A 17742-nucleotide genomic window follows, 5' to 3' on the forward strand; every position below is an offset into this window, starting at 1 on the left:
TATCACTCAGGTAATAGTCCCATTCTTTTGGAAAACTCACATTTTCCTGCTCTTCCAATGGGCATGCTTTGTTCAATATGACCTCTTAAATAAAATGTGTCTAAAATGGGGAAGAGTCAGCAACTAACATCCCTTAATTCAAATCTACCCCAAAATAATGTTATCTGGCTCACTAATTACTTTCTCCAGATGGGGAAAAAAAACAGATGCAAATGAGAAAATTTGTCAGCAAGCTTTTTCAGCAAACCAATTTAGAAACTGAGAGACAAGAGCCTTCCAGATAAATTAGCTCTCCAGTCAATCCAGTTCAACATTTCTGAAAGTGTCAATTTAGACAAGGCTTTGTTTGACTAGCAAGTTAAGCTGCTGGCCTTCAGGACTAAGCTGTGATTTCAGAAGAATCACCATTTATCACTTTTACTGGAAAAATCTGATCTCTTAAAACCAGAGACTGTGAAGATATATTTATACTGGCATTAATAAAATACAATTCTATTATCAAACATTCACACATACACAACTTATATGAATCGGGAGGTATGATTCCAGTTTTCATCACTGAAGGGACACAGCAATTCTTCCACTCTGCAATTCTGACAAAATTAATGATTTTTATTTACATTTTTTTTTGTTCCAAGATTACAACAGAAAACACGTTTAGTGAAATCTCCTATTAACAAAATGCACTGATTTTATTTGTAATGGTAGTAAAATGAAACAGACTGATAGTCTCTGGTTATGGCTGAGTGACTTTCATGAGCTGAAGCTAATGTGAAATCCCACGCTGACTGTGACAAGGTCTTCCAGCATTTTGGTTGCATCTTAGTGGCTTTCTCCTTTCTTTCCTACCACCTATGAAAGAGAAAGAGAAAGTTACCACTTGGAGAAAAGGCAGATAAAATAGATCCTCCTCTCATTCTAAAGAAACTACCTAGAAGTAACTGCAATGTCTTTCCCAACAGGCATTTTAACAAGAAATGGGAGCAGAAGTGGCAGAGGATTAAATGGAAGATCTTTTTAATTTTCAGCCAAGAAAGCATGGCCCAGTTCAAATGATAACAGGGATGCCAATCAGATCAAAACACTGACCTCCAGAGCTCAGTCTCGAGTGCTTACAGTTCAATGTGCATCACCTATTTTATTACTACGAAATAGCACAGAAACCCAGCATTACTATTTTTCTCCAATGGCTCCACAACCTTTCACCTTATGGTTAAATTGTACAGTAGGGATCTGCAACTTCTACAATAAGTTCATGAGGAAGAGGCATCTAAACCTCTGATAGATCAGTGTGCATTCACCAAAACATTTCGGGTGACACACCAGCATTTACTTACACCTAACAACTATTCTCGAAAGCACTGCTCATTCCTGATTTGTGGAGGCTGTGTTAAAATGGGGTGTGCTCTCACATGGCCCCCAGAGTCTCCAAAAATTGTGTGAGAACTGGGTATTTTTTTTCAATTTTCAGAGGGGTTCTTAGTGCTCTCTGAGCTTGGTTGTTTTCTTAGAGACGTTTCATCACCCAAACTAGGTAACATCATCAGTGGCACCAACATTACCTAAACTAGGGCACATCAGCAGCATTGATGCTACCCAATTCAGATCATGAAACGTCTGCAAGAAAACAACCAAGCACTCCTCAGATCAACCCTGAGTTACAAATATTCTCCTTTATCAGTTTTCAGAAGCTGCTCAGATCACAAAAGAGCATTCCCTAAAGCTGTTTGAAGAATGGAGACCTTGTGCAATCGGGAGCTGCCTCAGGTAGGCCAGAGGCCTTCAACAGAAAGAGAACACCACCCGCCTGAAGTGTATGGCAAATGCTGGGGAGTGCTGGGCCGTGGGGCCAATCGCCCCATTCCCCAAGACTTGCAGTCCAGTGTAAGCTCACCATTTTGAGTAGCAGCAATGATTCTAGACCAGGGGTAGGCAACCTCGGCTCTTTTATGACTCGTGGACTTCAACTCCCAGAATTCCTGAGCCAGCATGGCTCAGCTTGGAAACCTCTCCCTTTCCCCTCAGCATGGCTGGCTCAGGAATTCTGGGAGTTGAAGTCCACGAGTCGTAAGAGACAAGGTCGCCTACCACAATTGAACTGAAAATCTGCATGGCTAAACAAGGCAGTCAAGTGAGTTTTGCCCCATTTTACGACTTTTCCACAGTTATTAAGTGAACCATTGAGGTGAATAATGTGGTTGTTAAGTGAGTTTAGCTTCCCCATTGACTTGGCCTATCAGAAGCTGGCTGGGAAGGTGATCATGTGATCCCAGGACAGTGAAACTGCCATAAGTACATGCCAGTTGCCAAGTGCCTGAATTCTGATCCTGCGACCATAGGGATGCTACAATGTGTGAAAAACAGTAATAGGTCGCCTTTTTCAATCTTGTGGTAACTTTGAACAGGCTCTAAATGACAACCACACTAAATGGGGGTGGGGAAGGGAGAGAAAACTGTATCACTTTTATCCGAGATGCATGTGACACACTAGAAGAGTCAAGTTTGGCATTTCCCACATTTTTGAGACACCGAGCTAAAAGGTTCTCTATCACTGATCTACACCAAACCTAGTCACTTGATTCCTTCAACACAAGGCACACTTGGAATTTACCAGGCTGGTGGGTAAAGTCAAAGGCAAAATGAGTAGAATAGAAGCAAACATCACTTGCTGTTATTCTCGGCCCAGAAACTCTTATACACTTTCATGGATGTGGGATGTAGAGGTGGGGAAGGTAACTGAATCCCATGCAGGCTTCTCTTGTTCTGCCCTTCGTGCTTATGTGGTCACTGGAAATTGTCTTAGCAGATCACTCTGAGGAACTATACTGGTCTTCTCCTGGTCTACTAATTCTGTCTACCTTCCATCATGTTCAGTAGGAGAAGAGAAATTGATAGGGTGCCCCAAACATTAATATCACAATCTCCCTACACCACGGGTCGGCAACCCATGGCTCCGGAGCCGCATGCGGCTCTTTGAGCCGTCTCCTGCGGCTCCCAGCCGCCCGGTGCGTGCGCACCTCTTTGAACGGGCAGTGGTGCGCGCGCACCTCTCCAAATGGAGAGTGGCACCGCCCGTTTGGAGAGTTGCGCGCGCACCTCCCCAAACCTTTGGAGAGGTGCGCGCGTACCTCCGCGCGAACGGGCAGAGGTGCTGCTCTTTGAGGAAGCTGTCGCGGCCCGTCTCTGAAGCTGCCGCTTTCGGCAGCTTTGCAGACGGGCCGCTACAGCTTCCTCAAAGAGCAGCGCCCCTGCCCATTCTGAGAGGTGCGCGCGCACCTCTCCGAATGACCGGAGGTGCGCGCGCACCTCCCCAAACCTTTGGAGAGGTGCGCGCGTACCTCCGCGCGAACGGGCAGAGATGCCGCTCTTTGAGGAAGCTGTAGCGGCCCGTCTCCGAAGCTGCCGAAAGCGGCAGCTTCGGAGACGGGCCGCTACAGCTTCCTCAAAGAGCAGCGCCCCTGCCCATTCTGAGAGGTGCGCGCGCACCTCTCAGAACGACCGGAGGTGCGCGCGCACCTCCCCAAACCTTTGGAGAGGTGCGCGCGTACCTCCGCGCGAATGGGCAGGGGCGCTGCTCTTTGAGGAAGCTGCCGCGGCCCGTCTGCAAAGCTGCTGAAAGCGGCAGCTTTGCAGACGGGCCGTCGCCGTCGGGCAACCGGGAACCGGTTCCATCTCACTTTTTAAAAAAATGGCAACCGCGTGAGTTCGCGCATGCGCAAAAAACCGTTTTGCGCATGCGCAAAACTTTTTTTGCGCATGCGCGTGCATGGACACACACACGCGGCTCCCACTTTTTTTAATTTGTGATGGAACCGGTTCCCAGTGGCTCTTTTCCTTTTTTAGGTTGCCGACCCCTGCCCTACACAAACACTGAACATTTAATGAGCCAGTTTCAATCACCATAACTCTGTGTAACATAATACTGACATCTCAAAATAAAAACTGGTGACTGCTGAAGTGATATATCTACTAAATGGAACCAGCTTACATAAAAATAATCAATCATAATCAATCAATCAATCATCATTCTCTATATAAGCCATTTTAAAAAAGAAAAGGCTAATCTTTAGGATATAATGGCATGCAGACATTGGCACTCAAAAATATTCAGACTAACAGAGAATTAAAATGTCATGTAACAGTACAGAAGGAAAACAAAAACAAGTTAAGATTTAATTAAGCATGTTATATAAAAAGCCAAATTAAACTGGACAGAAATGTGAAACAAACATTTATTCCTTGGCTTTGATTAAAGCATGGTACTCTGGTTTAGATTAAACAGATACAATCACAAATTAGACAATTATGATGTTAGCAGAGGTGCATCAATCACCCCTCCCCCGCATAAAAATAATCTATACCATTCAGAAGGGGAAATGCTCAAGTGGCCCATGTGTATTATCTGAAAAATTAAACATTTCAGGATTGATGTTTATCAATGCAATTAGATCTATCTGAAGATTTCTTAACCACAATAACTCATACCTATAATGGCAAAGAAAAAAAATAACTGCATTATTTTTTTATTCCTAATGCATTATTTGGGCACATTTCTGTTTATGAATTGTGCAAATCCCATATAACATGTATGAATTAATCATTCAATAATTTCCCACTTTTTTTAAAGCGCTAGGTGAGAAATTGGCTAATCTGATCATTTTTAGGAATTAAAATTTGCTTTCAACCCGTGGCCCAAGTTGCAGGTTTTTTTGGCAGACTCCATTCAGTGATGGTGCATTGTCATTAAGCACCACAGAGCAGGCTGGATTTCTAAATGAATAATGAAAATTGACATAAGTGGAGACATTCAAATGATAATCATTATGCTGGGGAAGAAAGAAAGGTTTCTTATTTAGGCAGCAATTGCTCAAGCAATTTTTTAAAATTTTTTTAATTATCTTGTTGGAATCCATCTACCATGACTGAAAGCCCTTCCAAATTTCCAGGCATTTTAGGACTACAATTCTCAGAATATCCAGATAAGACCATCAGTGGTTTCATAGGTATGGTCCCAAACATATCTGAAAACTGAAAACATCTCTGACTGCTGGATGGCAACTTCCTATTCAACTACCCTCTGAGAGAACCACCAGGCTATATTGTAAGTTAAAACATCATATGAAATATTTTCCCACAGAAAGTAACAATAGAGATAAAAGTAAATTGATTGTCAGAGAAAATTACGGTCGGGGTTACAGGGTCTCAATCCAGACAATGTCTTGAAGGGCCCATAACTCAAAGTCACAGCCTGAGACACTCTCAAGTTCAGTGTCCCGCTCTCCAAAATAGCTCAGAGAATTGGCCAGTCAGATCTAACAAAACTGGACATTCTAGCTCAAATTAAGGCAGCTTCATATATGTTCTGGACCAGCAAGAAAATGCTGTTATATCAGTTTAACCTTGAGAAAGTTGAAAAATCCCTGCCCTACGAGGATCTGAAAGAAGTTGGAAATCCTGTCAGGAAAGGCTTAGCTAGAGATCACACAGTCTGAACAGAGAACACTGGTGCACCCTTCAACTTCCATTATTCTCTGTGAGGACTGGCTCAGAAAATGCCAACATGGTGTAATCAAGTGAAATGTTGAAGCATTTAAGAGAAGAGGAAGGCATTTCAAAACCAAAACAGTGCGTTAAGAGAAGAATTTAAAAACCGCATGGTCAAAACAAAGATAAGTCCAGGAGAAAAGAATGAGGAAGGAAAGCTGTCCCAGAAGATGGCGAGCAGGAAGTGATGATACCAAAAAGCAGTGGAACTGTGCAAATGAGGAGGCAGAGGGAGCAGACAAAAAGGAAAGAAAGCTCATTTAAGAACAAAAAATCTTCTGCATTTTTATTTCTTTGGGCCAGGGAAATGCTGAAAAATAATAAAATAGAGTGTTAACAATGAAGCAGAGAAAATAAGTAGCCAATGAACAGGGGGAAATGGGAGTGCCATGCCAAAGAGAGCTACCTGAATTTCACATGCATTAGCTCCCCAAACACCTTTCACCCCAAAGAGAGAGGCAGGAGTTTTACAATTATTTTTCATTAATAAATTTCGATTAGATTTTAATTTAATACGTTTAATTCAGAATTCAAAAAGTTAAGCAATGTATTAAGATGCATTTAATTATTTTTTTTATTGTCATAATTAATAATAATTAATTTTAAAAGCCAAAGCTAAGGAGAAAACAATAAAAAGGGAGGCAAGGCAGGTCATTTATGAGACAAACTCTTTGCCCTCCCCAAATTTAAACTTGCACACAATGAGTAAAAAACATGCAGTGAACAATAATTCCTAAACTGCATTTAATACTCTGGATGCAAGAGACGAGGAGCGAGTTAAATCTCAAGATATTATTGATATCTGATCTGTCTGCCAAGTGTTTCCAGAGCCACTTGCTCTTTTGTTACATTCACAAAAAGCACTATGGATGGTAGTAACAGATCAGCCAATGCCCAAGTTAGAGAGAATGGAAGAAATCTTCCTTGGCTATGGACCCATTCACGCTACAAGTCTTTAAAATGAGGCACAATTTACTGGAGATATTTTGGATTAAGTTTTCATCAACTAGTAACCCAGCAAGGAGTAAGAGGAATCTCCATATATTTGGATTCACAGGAAAACATGACTTGTGATACACAATTTTTTTTCCTTTCAGCTTTGCAAGTCACATATTCCAGTAAGAAAAGAGGTATTTAAAAGTAGATCCAGAAACCGCAGAATTAATGCAATCACCTCAAAAAGCCCCAGTTGTATTTTCCATGCAGAATTTTGTTATACGGTAGCTTGAGGTTTGGCTAGCATTTCAAATTAAGAAAGCAGCTAGAAGCATAATAGGTATTACAGGTGGTAGCAATGTACAAATTTGCTGATCAGGGAATCAACTACGGTACTGTATTTCAAAATACTCCAGAATGTTCTATTTCCCTCTGGACCTTGCTAAACTCATCTCTGAAGTATGCAGTTCTGGAGGTGTAGTTTGAGATGTTATATGCATAATATGCTGGACAAAACAAACCTGTTTCAGGGTTAGAATACCTTCAGAACATTTCAGAAGATTTATTTCTAGAATCCCTTCCACCCCCACCCCCCCGAATTGTTCCTGAATAGTACAATCCAGAGGTATTTTGCCCTGGTCCAAAGAGCAATGGAAGATTCTCAAGTCCCCCCTTAGTGGGATTTTGCTCATTCTAAGAGTTTAGCAGGTGAAGTTCTTCTGGCAAGTTAATAGACCTGAAAAGGGGTAGATATAGAATTTGCTAAGAGGGACTGAAAGGGTAAAAGGAAAATGAAAGTTGGACACTTTTTCTCCTCATCTAAAAACATGAGAATCTCATTCCTACAGCCCAGAATTAATGATTCAGTGATAGGGTATTTTCTAAGGACTCTCATACTGAGATTTATAGAAAACTGTGGAACTAACAGACCAAAATAAATGAATGGCATGTTGCCACATAGCCAAGATATCTTGAACTGCAACTATGAGTGCAATCCTTATCTTGCATTCATGTTAGCTCTACTTGATAATTCTGTTATCTTAGAATTAGAGAAGGACAAGGCTAAGCTGGGGATCCAGTTTAGCCCTAGGAATTTCTCAATTGCTCTTTGTTTCCAAGCATCTTTCCTGCTGTTTAGTATGTACCACAAATTAAGAGGCATTTTTAATTATACCCTCCATCACATCATTAAAGGGGCTTTGGTAGAATTCTCAGCTACTTCTTTTTCAAAGCATTAGCCCTAAAGCTTCAGCTCCAGAGCTGCCTCGGCTAAGGATAGGCCTACAGGCTATGTAATAATCACTCTTGGTAGCAGCGTCAACTGCTGTTGCTGCTATTCACCAAGAGAAGCAATTATAAGCAAGGAACTTTCAACGAAGGAAGCATCCTATCACTTCCAGCCTCTCTATCTTTCTAATGTGGATCAAAGAGAGCTACCTATTGTTGTTTTTTAAAAAAGGACTAAAAGGTATTGACTGGAGAAAGAAACATTTAAAGGGAAAAATCAGTCACAACAATTGTGACATTTGTAGATAAACATGCACAATCAAACTTAACCTTTGGAATAAGAAACAATGTGTATGTAAGCCTCAAACATTTCAGAATAAAGTAATCACACACCATGCATGTTTGTAAGGTTTAAATGTACTCTTTAAGTCAGAATTCCCAAAAGAATGATGGACTACTCCTGTTTTCTGCTTTCACTTCAGAAAGCTTATTGTTTAAGGCACTTTAATTACATAGACAACAAACACCCATTTACATTATTGTTAATCCAGAATTATTATTTATTTATTTTTTAAAAAGCAGGCTCTCTGCTAGATGATGATATTGCTGATTCCTTCTAGGGCCATGCGGTTAGGTGCATTCTGCTGGTTAATATGCTTATATTATGAGTTGGATTGCGTTTAGGGACTTGGATATTTAGTTTTCTTAATTATTGTTTTGTGATTTTAACCTCTCTATTTGGCCCAATGTCACTTTTGGAAAATGGAAGGCCTTAACAAATTGTTTACATAAAACAAACGGTGGTTTCACTGTACAACTAAGAATCCAGTATCAAAGCCAGTTTTACTGTTCCAAAGAGGTCAGATTCATTTTATAGAAGTAATTTTTTTGTAATCGGATAAAAAAAATCAAGAAACTATGCACTGAAGGCTGTGAGAATAAAGTGAGAATAAAGAATATGTTATTTTTTCAATGGGTTTCCTGGTTTCTTACATGCTTTCCTCACATTCATTTTGGCCTTTTAGGGGTAAATAACCAATCATGGAAATCTTTGGCTTAAGCAGTCATTATAAGCTTTGTAGAGCAACCATGCATTCTCTGGCTCTTTAAGAATAAAGACACCAAAGAAACAAATTCAACTTTTCTTTTTTGAAAACACTGCCAGTTATTTTTGAATATATGTATAAAATTCACACAATAGTCAAGAAATAATTGTTTTGTGTTTGGAAGCCAAATTTGAACTTACCCGCTTGAAATCGTTCATGTTTGTTGCTTGAACTGGTGTTCCAATAAACGTGAAATACGCAATTCTTGTTGTTTCTTCATCACCTTGATTAGACTGGACAAATAACTAAAAGGGAAGAGATGAGTCCTGAGTTACATATGTAAAAGCGACATCCATCCATGAAAGATAGGTAAAATGAGGACCCAGATTGTTGGGGGCAATTAAGCTGACTTTGTAATAATGCCGCTTGGGGTGTGTGTGAAAGCCCTAATAAGCAGGCATATACATAGAATGAAGGCTACTGCTAAGCTTGTAAGCCGCCCTGAGTCTTCAGAGAAGGGCGGGATATAAATGGAATTAAAATAAAAATAAATAAATAAATAAATAAATAAAGAGCCAAGCTCAAAGGAAATGAGTTAAAACCATGGAATACTAAAATAACTCAATTTTAAGTCTGCAGAACATAATCGGTGGGACTCAAGCTTAAAGGTAAAGGTAAAGGTTCCCCCGCACATGCGTGCTAGTCGTTTCCGACTCTAGGGGCCGGTGCTCATCTCCGTTTCAAAGCCGAAGAGCCAGCGCTTGTCCGAGGACATCTCCGTGGTCATGTGGCCGGCATGACTAGACGCCAAAGGCGCACGGAACGCTGTTACCTTCCCACCGTAGTGGTCCCTATTTTTCTACTTGCATTTTTACGTGCTTTCGAACTGCTAGGTTGGCAGAAGCTGGGACGAGTAACAGGCGCTCACTCTGTTATGCGGCACTCGGGATTCGACCCGCCAAACTGCCGACCTTCTGATCGACAAGCTCAGCGTCCTAACCCACTGAGCCACCGCGTCCCTTGGACTCAAGCTTGCCGGCAGCTAATTTTGAATGTGAATTCTAGGATGCCAGTGCAGGCTTCAAACTACAGGATTGTTCAACTTGGCACAACTGTGTTACTGGGAAGGAAGTCAAGACTTTGTACTCACAGTTACACTGTTAACATTCTGAAATTTTACATAGCGAAGTTGAATTATGCTGTCTTCTTTAATATCATCTGGTGTTAGTTCCAAAGCCTGAGTGGGTTCGCTTCTTTCTGCCTCTTCAAAATCCATTGATCGAGGAAGATTGATAAATATTTTTATATATTTTGGACCCTGACCTATAATAAAACATAATCCTTTTCAGAAACCTAGATTAATTCAAATTATCTTGACAGAAAAACGTAACACCTCATGAGATCTCCTGCATTGAACATGAGGAGGTGGTTTTGAGCATTGTACGTGAGCCAGAGCTTATGTGAGTTTTAAAATGGTTTCTAAGTTCAGACACCTTTGTGTTTGAAATAGGATATTTTGGGAAATTTTATCCCGAAGGATTTTTTTTTAAAAAAAATCAAACATCTTGTATAACTCTACTGACAAACCATTAAGCTCAACCTAAATGTGAAAGGTAAATACCACTATCAAGGTAAAATCTGGTTTCATTTACATGATTGCTCTTATGGTTTAATTATTTAATGAGAACTGCACATTATGTTGTGTACTCAAAGGCAAAGTGACACTAAAATGATATGGTGCCATTACAAGACAAATTTATCTATGTGACTTTGGAACACAATTGCTTTAAGCAGGGCTGAATAGTTTGTTTTGCCAAGTTCTACCTGCATTGATTATATTTTCAATTAATTTGTTCTAACTCTTATCCTGCAATGTGGAGATCTAGACAGAACCAAAACAGAGAACAGAAAAACAGTAGCTTATCTTTGTATTACTAAAATCAACATAGAATTAAAAACAATACCAGTGGAACTTCTTCTTGAGGAATAACTTTTTTTTTTACTTACCATTATCAGGCCCTTGACATTTCATAGAATAAAGCTTGACCGGTTGATTAAAAGCTACAGTTATAAGCAACTGTGGAGGAAAGGGGAAAAAAAGATTGATAACAGAAAGCCAAAATGTATGGTAGACAACACATTGCTGCACAAATTTTGAGTTACTTGTTCCCTTAGGTCTACTTCCAAATCAAAACCAAGAGTAGGTGATCTGAATAAGCACACAGATGAAAACACTTGCTCTATTGAAAAATAAATGATTATTGTCCAGACATCCTAATTATTTTTTGAAAGTTGTAATACCTGCTCATCACAGTCTGATTCCAAGAAGGTAGAGTCTTTACGTAAACAATTATCAAATCCATGTTCATCACTTTCATTAAGACACTCACATCCAGCTTTATTAACAAATGGCATCAAATCCATCTGGAAGGAAAGGATAATAGTTTTCATTACTTGGCTGTTCTGCATAAAGTACTACCTAGAGCAGTGTTTCTCAACTTTAGCCCCTTGAAGATATGTGGACTTCAACTCCCTGAATTCCCCAGCCATCATATGCTGGCTAGGGAATTCTGGGAGTTGAAGTCCACACATCTTCAAGGGGCCACGGCTGAAAAACACAGACCTAGATGTTCTTAAAACAATAATTGGTTAATAAAGTTGTAAATAAATTTGATTTCCCCCCCCAAATGCAATAAATAAGAGTCAACAGGGGGGAAAACCCTATTTATTTAGCTGAACACGCAAACTTCCTGCTATTCTGGAGCTGTCCATTTGTGGCAGGCAATTTTAAAATCTTGTAACAGGTGGAAGTAGTTGCCTGTTGTCAAATCAAAACTGCTAAACAGCACATGCGGTAAACTATTAGCATGACTTATTTACATTCACACTAGATGCAAGGAAGACGGTGGTAACAGGCAACATTTGCAAATTGAACTGGTGCAAATTCAAGTGGCCTATATTCATGGGAGTTATTTACATAAGAAAGATTCATTTGGAAAGGTAATCTGGGATATATTTACATTACAGAATTTGTCTCCATTTAGCTGTGAATTTCAAGTACTTAACATCTCAAAAGAGATGCAGGGTTCTGGTGTTTTGTTTTTGTTTTTTTTGGTTTTGCATTTAATGTAATTCTAGGTTTCTTTGCAAATACCAACCTTCAGCAACATGCAATGGATTGCATTTGCTAATGCAGAAAAACAAACCCACAAGGCACTGCAGTTGCAAAGAGCTCACCTACTGACCTCCTGCCCAGTCAGTAAATCTATTAGTATTTGGGGCAAGAGGCAAAAAATGAAGCCCTTTTAAGGGGAATATAATATCAAACACTGCTTAGAAATTGTAATGAAACTGACAGCTCTAGTTGAGTGTTTTGTCACATTAAGGTTCTCATTTACACACATGTGTCATTCTTGCTGTCAAACAAGATCGTGATTTGCAACATTCAGGAGCCCAGAGGTAAGACTTGAATAAGGAAAACATGATAAGCATTTGCTGGGAGTGATTACCTCTCAGCCCTGGAGCAAATTCTAAAGATGGAATTTGACAAAAACAATATAAAAATCCCACATAAATTCTTCCATTTCTGGATTCGTGGGATTGATGAGTAAGAATTACAATAGAGTAAGGATTTCTTCAACTTCGGTACAGATGATAGATACCCCTCTTCCCTGATCAGGATTATATCTGCACTAACATTTCTGCCAAGCTATGACGGCTCTTTCCTTTTACAGAAAAAACCCACAAAAGATTTGCATCTTTTAAAAATCAGAATGAGATTATGTTCCATTTAACTGCTATATGGCTCATAACAATAAGGCCTAATATGGTTTCCTTGGTCTGGGTTTGGTGTAGGAACAAATGATAATTGATGCATGTATATTATAATTATTGATGAGGTCTTTAGGCCGCTGAATATGTAAATTCACTATTATTGAATAATAGATTGTTAAGGTGGATTGATCTCGATCCTGTAGACTACTTGTGACATGTGGCAGAATTCAAATCAGCTCTCTTCCAGACAAGCCACACCCCATGTCACCTGTACAGGTAGTCCTTGACCTGCAAACACAATTGAGCCCAATATTTTGTTGCTTAAGCAAGACAGTTGTTAAATGAGCTTTGTCTCATTTTATGACCTCTCTTGCCACAGTTGTGAAGTGAATCACTGCAGTTAAGTTAGTAATATGGTGGTTAAGAGAATCTAGCTTCTCTACTGACTTTGCTTGTCAGAAGGTTGCAAAAGGTGATCATGGGACCCTGGGACCACCATAAGTACATGTCAGTTGCATGTACTGAATTTTAATCATGTGACCGTGGGGAATGCTGCAACGATTATAGGTGCGAAAAACTGTCATAAGTCATTTTTTTCAAGTTCCATTGTAACTTTGAACAGTCACTAAAAGAATGGCTGTAAGTCGAGGACTACGTGTACCAAAAAATTGTTCTCCTCTTCTACTTTGTGAGGATAGCCAACCTTCTCCAGGGAATTTCCTTTCAGGAGATTTATACGGTAGTCATATTCCTTCCATTCCTTTATGAATAAGCGTTTAGCTAAGCCACCATCTGTTCAGTTTATAGTAATATATCCTGAATGGTCGGAAAGCTATTATAAAAATAAAGCATGCACTTCAGCATCCTTAAGCATTGCTCACTTGAGCATGGTTATGTTGGCAGTTGAATGAGGGAAAAACTTGTCCAACAATTGGCATTCGGAGGGAAAGAATGACACAGCTTTCAAATATTCCTTGATACAAAAACTGTGTTTTAGAAAAAATGCAAAATAGATCAATTGAAGAATCCCAATGAGGATTCTAACTCATGCTTTGCTTCTACATTATCCTATATAATAGCTTTGCTTCTATATTATTTTAAAAACATTTGTTCAACAGTTTTCATGTCCAGGTGACTAATAATCATTTCCACTACTGTATTCTTCTGCCTGCTTCTCATTGTTGAGATGAGCAGCATATAAATTTGATATTTGGACTACTGTAATGCTCTCTACATGGGGCTGCCCTTGAAGACCACTCGGAGGCTCCAACTGGTGCAGAATGCAGCCGCGCGAGTTGTGTTGGGAGTCTCCCGATACTCCCATGTTACACCTCTGCTCCGCGAGCTGCATTGGCTACCGGTTGCCCTCCGGGTGAGATTCAAGGTGTTGGTAATGACTTACAAAGCCCTACATGGCATGGGTCCGGATTACCTACGGCAACACCTGCGGCCGGCATCAACTTCCCTCCGTCCAGTGCGCTCCCACAGAGTGGGCCTCCTCAGGGTGCCTCCGATCAAAGAATGTCGACTGGTGGCCCCCAGGGGGAGGGCGTTCTCTGTGGGCGCGCCAGACCTGTGGAACCGCTTGCCGGTTGAGCTCCGGATGGCTCCCGACCTTCGCTCCTTCCGGCGGGATCTAAAAACTTATTTATTTGAGCAATCTGGCCTGGTCTGATGGGTTTGGGGTTTAAATATGGTTTTAATTATTGTATATTTTGGGCATGATATTTAATTGTTTTTTAACTTTTATATTTTGTTTTTTAATATTTATTGCCCTGTACACCGCCCTGAGTCCCTCGGGAGAAGGGCGGTATAAAAATTTAATAAATAAATAAATAAAAATAAATAAATAAGTAACAATCCCATTCACTCTGAGTCAGTGTAAGCTTTAAGCACTTTTAACTTCATCCAGTGTCATCTGTAACTATTACAAACCATAATGATGGCAAAAGATATTGAGTTGGGCACTTCAAGGAGAACCACATTATCAGAGGACATACAGTCCACTGGAAATAAATTCCTCTCTGGACTTCCAACAGAATTATAAGGAGAGTGCTAACTGCTTTCAGGATGCCAATATACATCAAGGAGACAGTGCCCCAAATTGTAACAAAAATAAATAAATAAAATAAAATAAACAAATTGCCTCCTCCCCCTCAAAAAAAGAACAACTTAACCCTGTAAATATTTAAGGGTTAATGCTACCAAACAGATTTTTGGGTGAATTAGTCTTTCGCAAGAATTTCTATAGATCCAATTCTCAATAAAATGGGGTTATTATCCCATCAATCTTGCAGGCCATAAAAGCAAAAGCTGTATATTCAGAGAAAATCATTGAAAGAAATACCAGCAAAGAATGGCATATAGATCAGGCCATACATACATACATACATACATAACTTTCTGCATTTCTGATTGCAGTTGATGATGCTGTATTGGAGACTGTTTTGAAAATGTTCTAATTTTTCTGAAATTGCTTTTAGCAATGGAGAGAAAAATCTCAGGAACCTTTGAAGTTGGAAAAACAGCACCTGTTTGTATAACAAACATTGCACCACAGGCCAAACGTTGTTATGTAGAGTACCATATCAGTCGATTAAAATAAGGTTCAAATAAGATGCACATACGTATCCCTTTGGAATATCGGCATCCTCGTTGATTCCAGGATCGTTTTCTAGATGCTGTTTGATTTTCTCTTCCAATCCCAGAGCATCTGCACCTTGATACTGATCAATTCGCACTTTGTTCCGGAAGAAAAGAAATGTCGGAGTTGCTGATATATTGTTAGTGGCAGCTGTCCCCTAACATTGAGAAAACCAGTAATTAGCACAGCACAGAAACATTTTAAAAGGCAGCTGGAGGCTAGGAGGGGGGGGGGGAGCTTGGCCCAGCTGCAGCTGGTGTACCAATTGTGACCCTACCTGCAGCAGGAGGCCCTCGCCACAGTCATTTGCACACTTATTACTCTCTTGGATCAGTGCAGTGTGCTCTACGAGGACCGACTTTGAAGAGCACTTGGAAATGGTAATTGGTACAAAATAAACTGGCTGGCACATTAGCAATTCAAAGTGCATTTATTATTATTTTTTTCTAAGTTATCAAGATGGCAACAAAATCTAATACTCTTCTTTCCTCCTATTTTCCCCACAAAACAAGCTCTGAGAGAGAGAGAGAGACTGACCCAAGGTCACCCAGCCAACTTTCATGCCTATGTCGGGACTAGAACTCACGAGTCTCCCAGTTTCTAGCCTGGTGCTTAAGCACTAGACCAGGGGTAGGCAACCTCGGCTCTTTTATGACTTATGGACTTCAACTCCCAGAATTCTCGGCTCTTTTATGACTTATGGACTTCAACTCCCAGAATGACTCAGGAATTCTGGGAGTTGAAGTCCATGAGTCATAAAAGAGCCGAGGTTGCCTACCCCGGCACTAGACCAAAGTGACTTCTTATAGCACTTATCCCACAATTGCTGCACTGGTTACCAATTAGTTTCCATGTTTCCAGACACAGTTCGGAGTGCTGACTGTAACCTATAAAGCCCAATATGGTCTGACACTGAGGAACTTAGCAATAGCCCTTAAGACTTATATACCACTCATACTGCTTTACAACCCTCTCTGAGCAGTTTACAAATGTCAGCATATTGCCCCTATCAATTAGCAACCTCGGAAGGATGGAAGGCTGCGTCAACCTTGAGCCAGTCAGAGTCGAACATCTCGCCATGGGCAGAGTTAAGCCCGCAATATTGCATTCTAATTGCTATGCCACCAGGGTCTTAACAGGAACTTAAAAGGATCACCTTCTCCACATAGACAGACTTGCCAAACTTGCCCTGTGCACCCCAGGAAGGTGGGTGGTTTAGGATCACTAGCAAAATTTTGTGGTTCAGTTTCCACATTACAAAATTGTTTCATTTTGGAATATAATATAATCCCATTATTTGGACACAGTACTCTACTACAGAGGTCAAAAGACTAAATACATTCATTTCTGACTGCAAACTGTTGTGTTCTTAAATGTGATTAACTGTGATTACTCTTAACTAGGTTTTGTCAAGTTGGCCTGTTTAAATAAAACTAAGAGATTCCACACAACAGTTAACGGAATAGCTTGCAAGCTTATGGTGGCAGCAAGGATGACTTAGACCAGGCATGTCAAACTGCCGGCCTGTGGGCCGGACACGTCATCCCAAAACCGCACCCACCCCATTACCGGCAATGGGGAAAAAGTTGTGATATGTTGCGTGACGTTGCAAGTTTGATGTGCCTGAGTTAGACAATTTATTGTAGAAATTTTACCCAACAATACATGGACCGTTGGATAGTTAATGTATTTTTAAAGAGTTTTATCAATAATAAGCCATGACTGACTTCCTGATATATATAAATCTATAGTCTTTCATTATGGTAATTATGCTTATTGAAGTCAGTGGATTTCTAAATGAAATTTATTTATTGTTTCTAAATCTGTGACAGTTGTTCATTCATAATCAGCCAAATACACATACATAGCACTACATACCTGGCACTGATGTACATCAACTTCCAAAAATGTTGCTTGGGGATATTTATTGCTCAGAGCATTGAAAACAGGAGCTACCCTCAAACAAGGACCACAGCTGCCAAGGGAAAAGAAAAAAGAAAAGAAAACACACAACTGAACAACACTATTTGTCATTTAAGTAGCTACAGTCACCCTAGAGATTCAGTTGAAAATACAAACTATAACAAAGAATAAATGGAAGAGGAAGACTGATACGGGAAAAAGCATTTCTTCACTGCCATGTCCTTCACAACATATATAAAGCTGAAAAAAAATCTAGAGGCATCACCAAGCTCAGTTGAAGGAAAATAGAATATACAAACTGTTTCCTCCCTTCTCTGACTACTATTTTATTACAGCTGAGGCTAAGGCAGGGGTGGGCAACTATGGTCCCTTTACGATCTGTGGACTTCAACTCTCGGAATTCCTTAGCCGGCCAACGCAATCCTGTGCTAAACACTTCATTTTTGCTAGAGATTCCCAAAAAGCAGTTTGCACCATAAAAAAAAATACTCTGGGAACTAATAGGGAGGAGTCATCTTCATTCACTTTCTCCCACACAAACTATCTATACATAACTGTCTTTTATTCCTCTGGAATGACCTCCTCTTCACCTGAGAATCCAGGCTACACTCCACCACAACATTACTTGCCATCATTTTATAGTTGTGC

The 17742-nt window shown here is 40.1% G+C and overlaps 1 protein-coding gene across 1 annotated transcript in view; it reads right to left on the reverse strand.

Annotated features, from left to right (window-relative positions):
- Positions 1 to 591: 591 nt before the first annotated feature.
- Positions 592 to 17742, reverse strand: part of TXNL1 (thioredoxin like 1) — a 30033-nt gene continuing 12882 nt past the window's right edge. Inside the window, exons 2-8 of the mRNA XM_081320807.1 lie at positions 17050 to 17146; positions 15155 to 15328; positions 11055 to 11177; positions 10761 to 10830; positions 9904 to 10076; positions 8954 to 9058; positions 592 to 852 (exon numbers count right to left, since the gene is read on the reverse strand). Coding sequence (XP_081176933.1) covers positions 823 to 852; positions 8954 to 9058; positions 9904 to 10076; positions 10761 to 10830; positions 11055 to 11177; positions 15155 to 15328; positions 17050 to 17146 — 772 coding nt within the window. The 3' untranslated portion in view covers positions 592 to 822. The remainder of the gene's footprint in view (positions 853 to 8953; positions 9059 to 9903; positions 10077 to 10760; positions 10831 to 11054; positions 11178 to 15154; positions 15329 to 17049; positions 17147 to 17742) is intronic.

The sequence above is a fragment of the Vipera berus genome (assembly GCF_964194415.1).
Source record: "Vipera berus genome assembly, chromosome: 2".
Taxonomy (NCBI): domain Eukaryota; kingdom Metazoa; phylum Chordata; class Lepidosauria; order Squamata; family Viperidae; genus Vipera; species Vipera berus.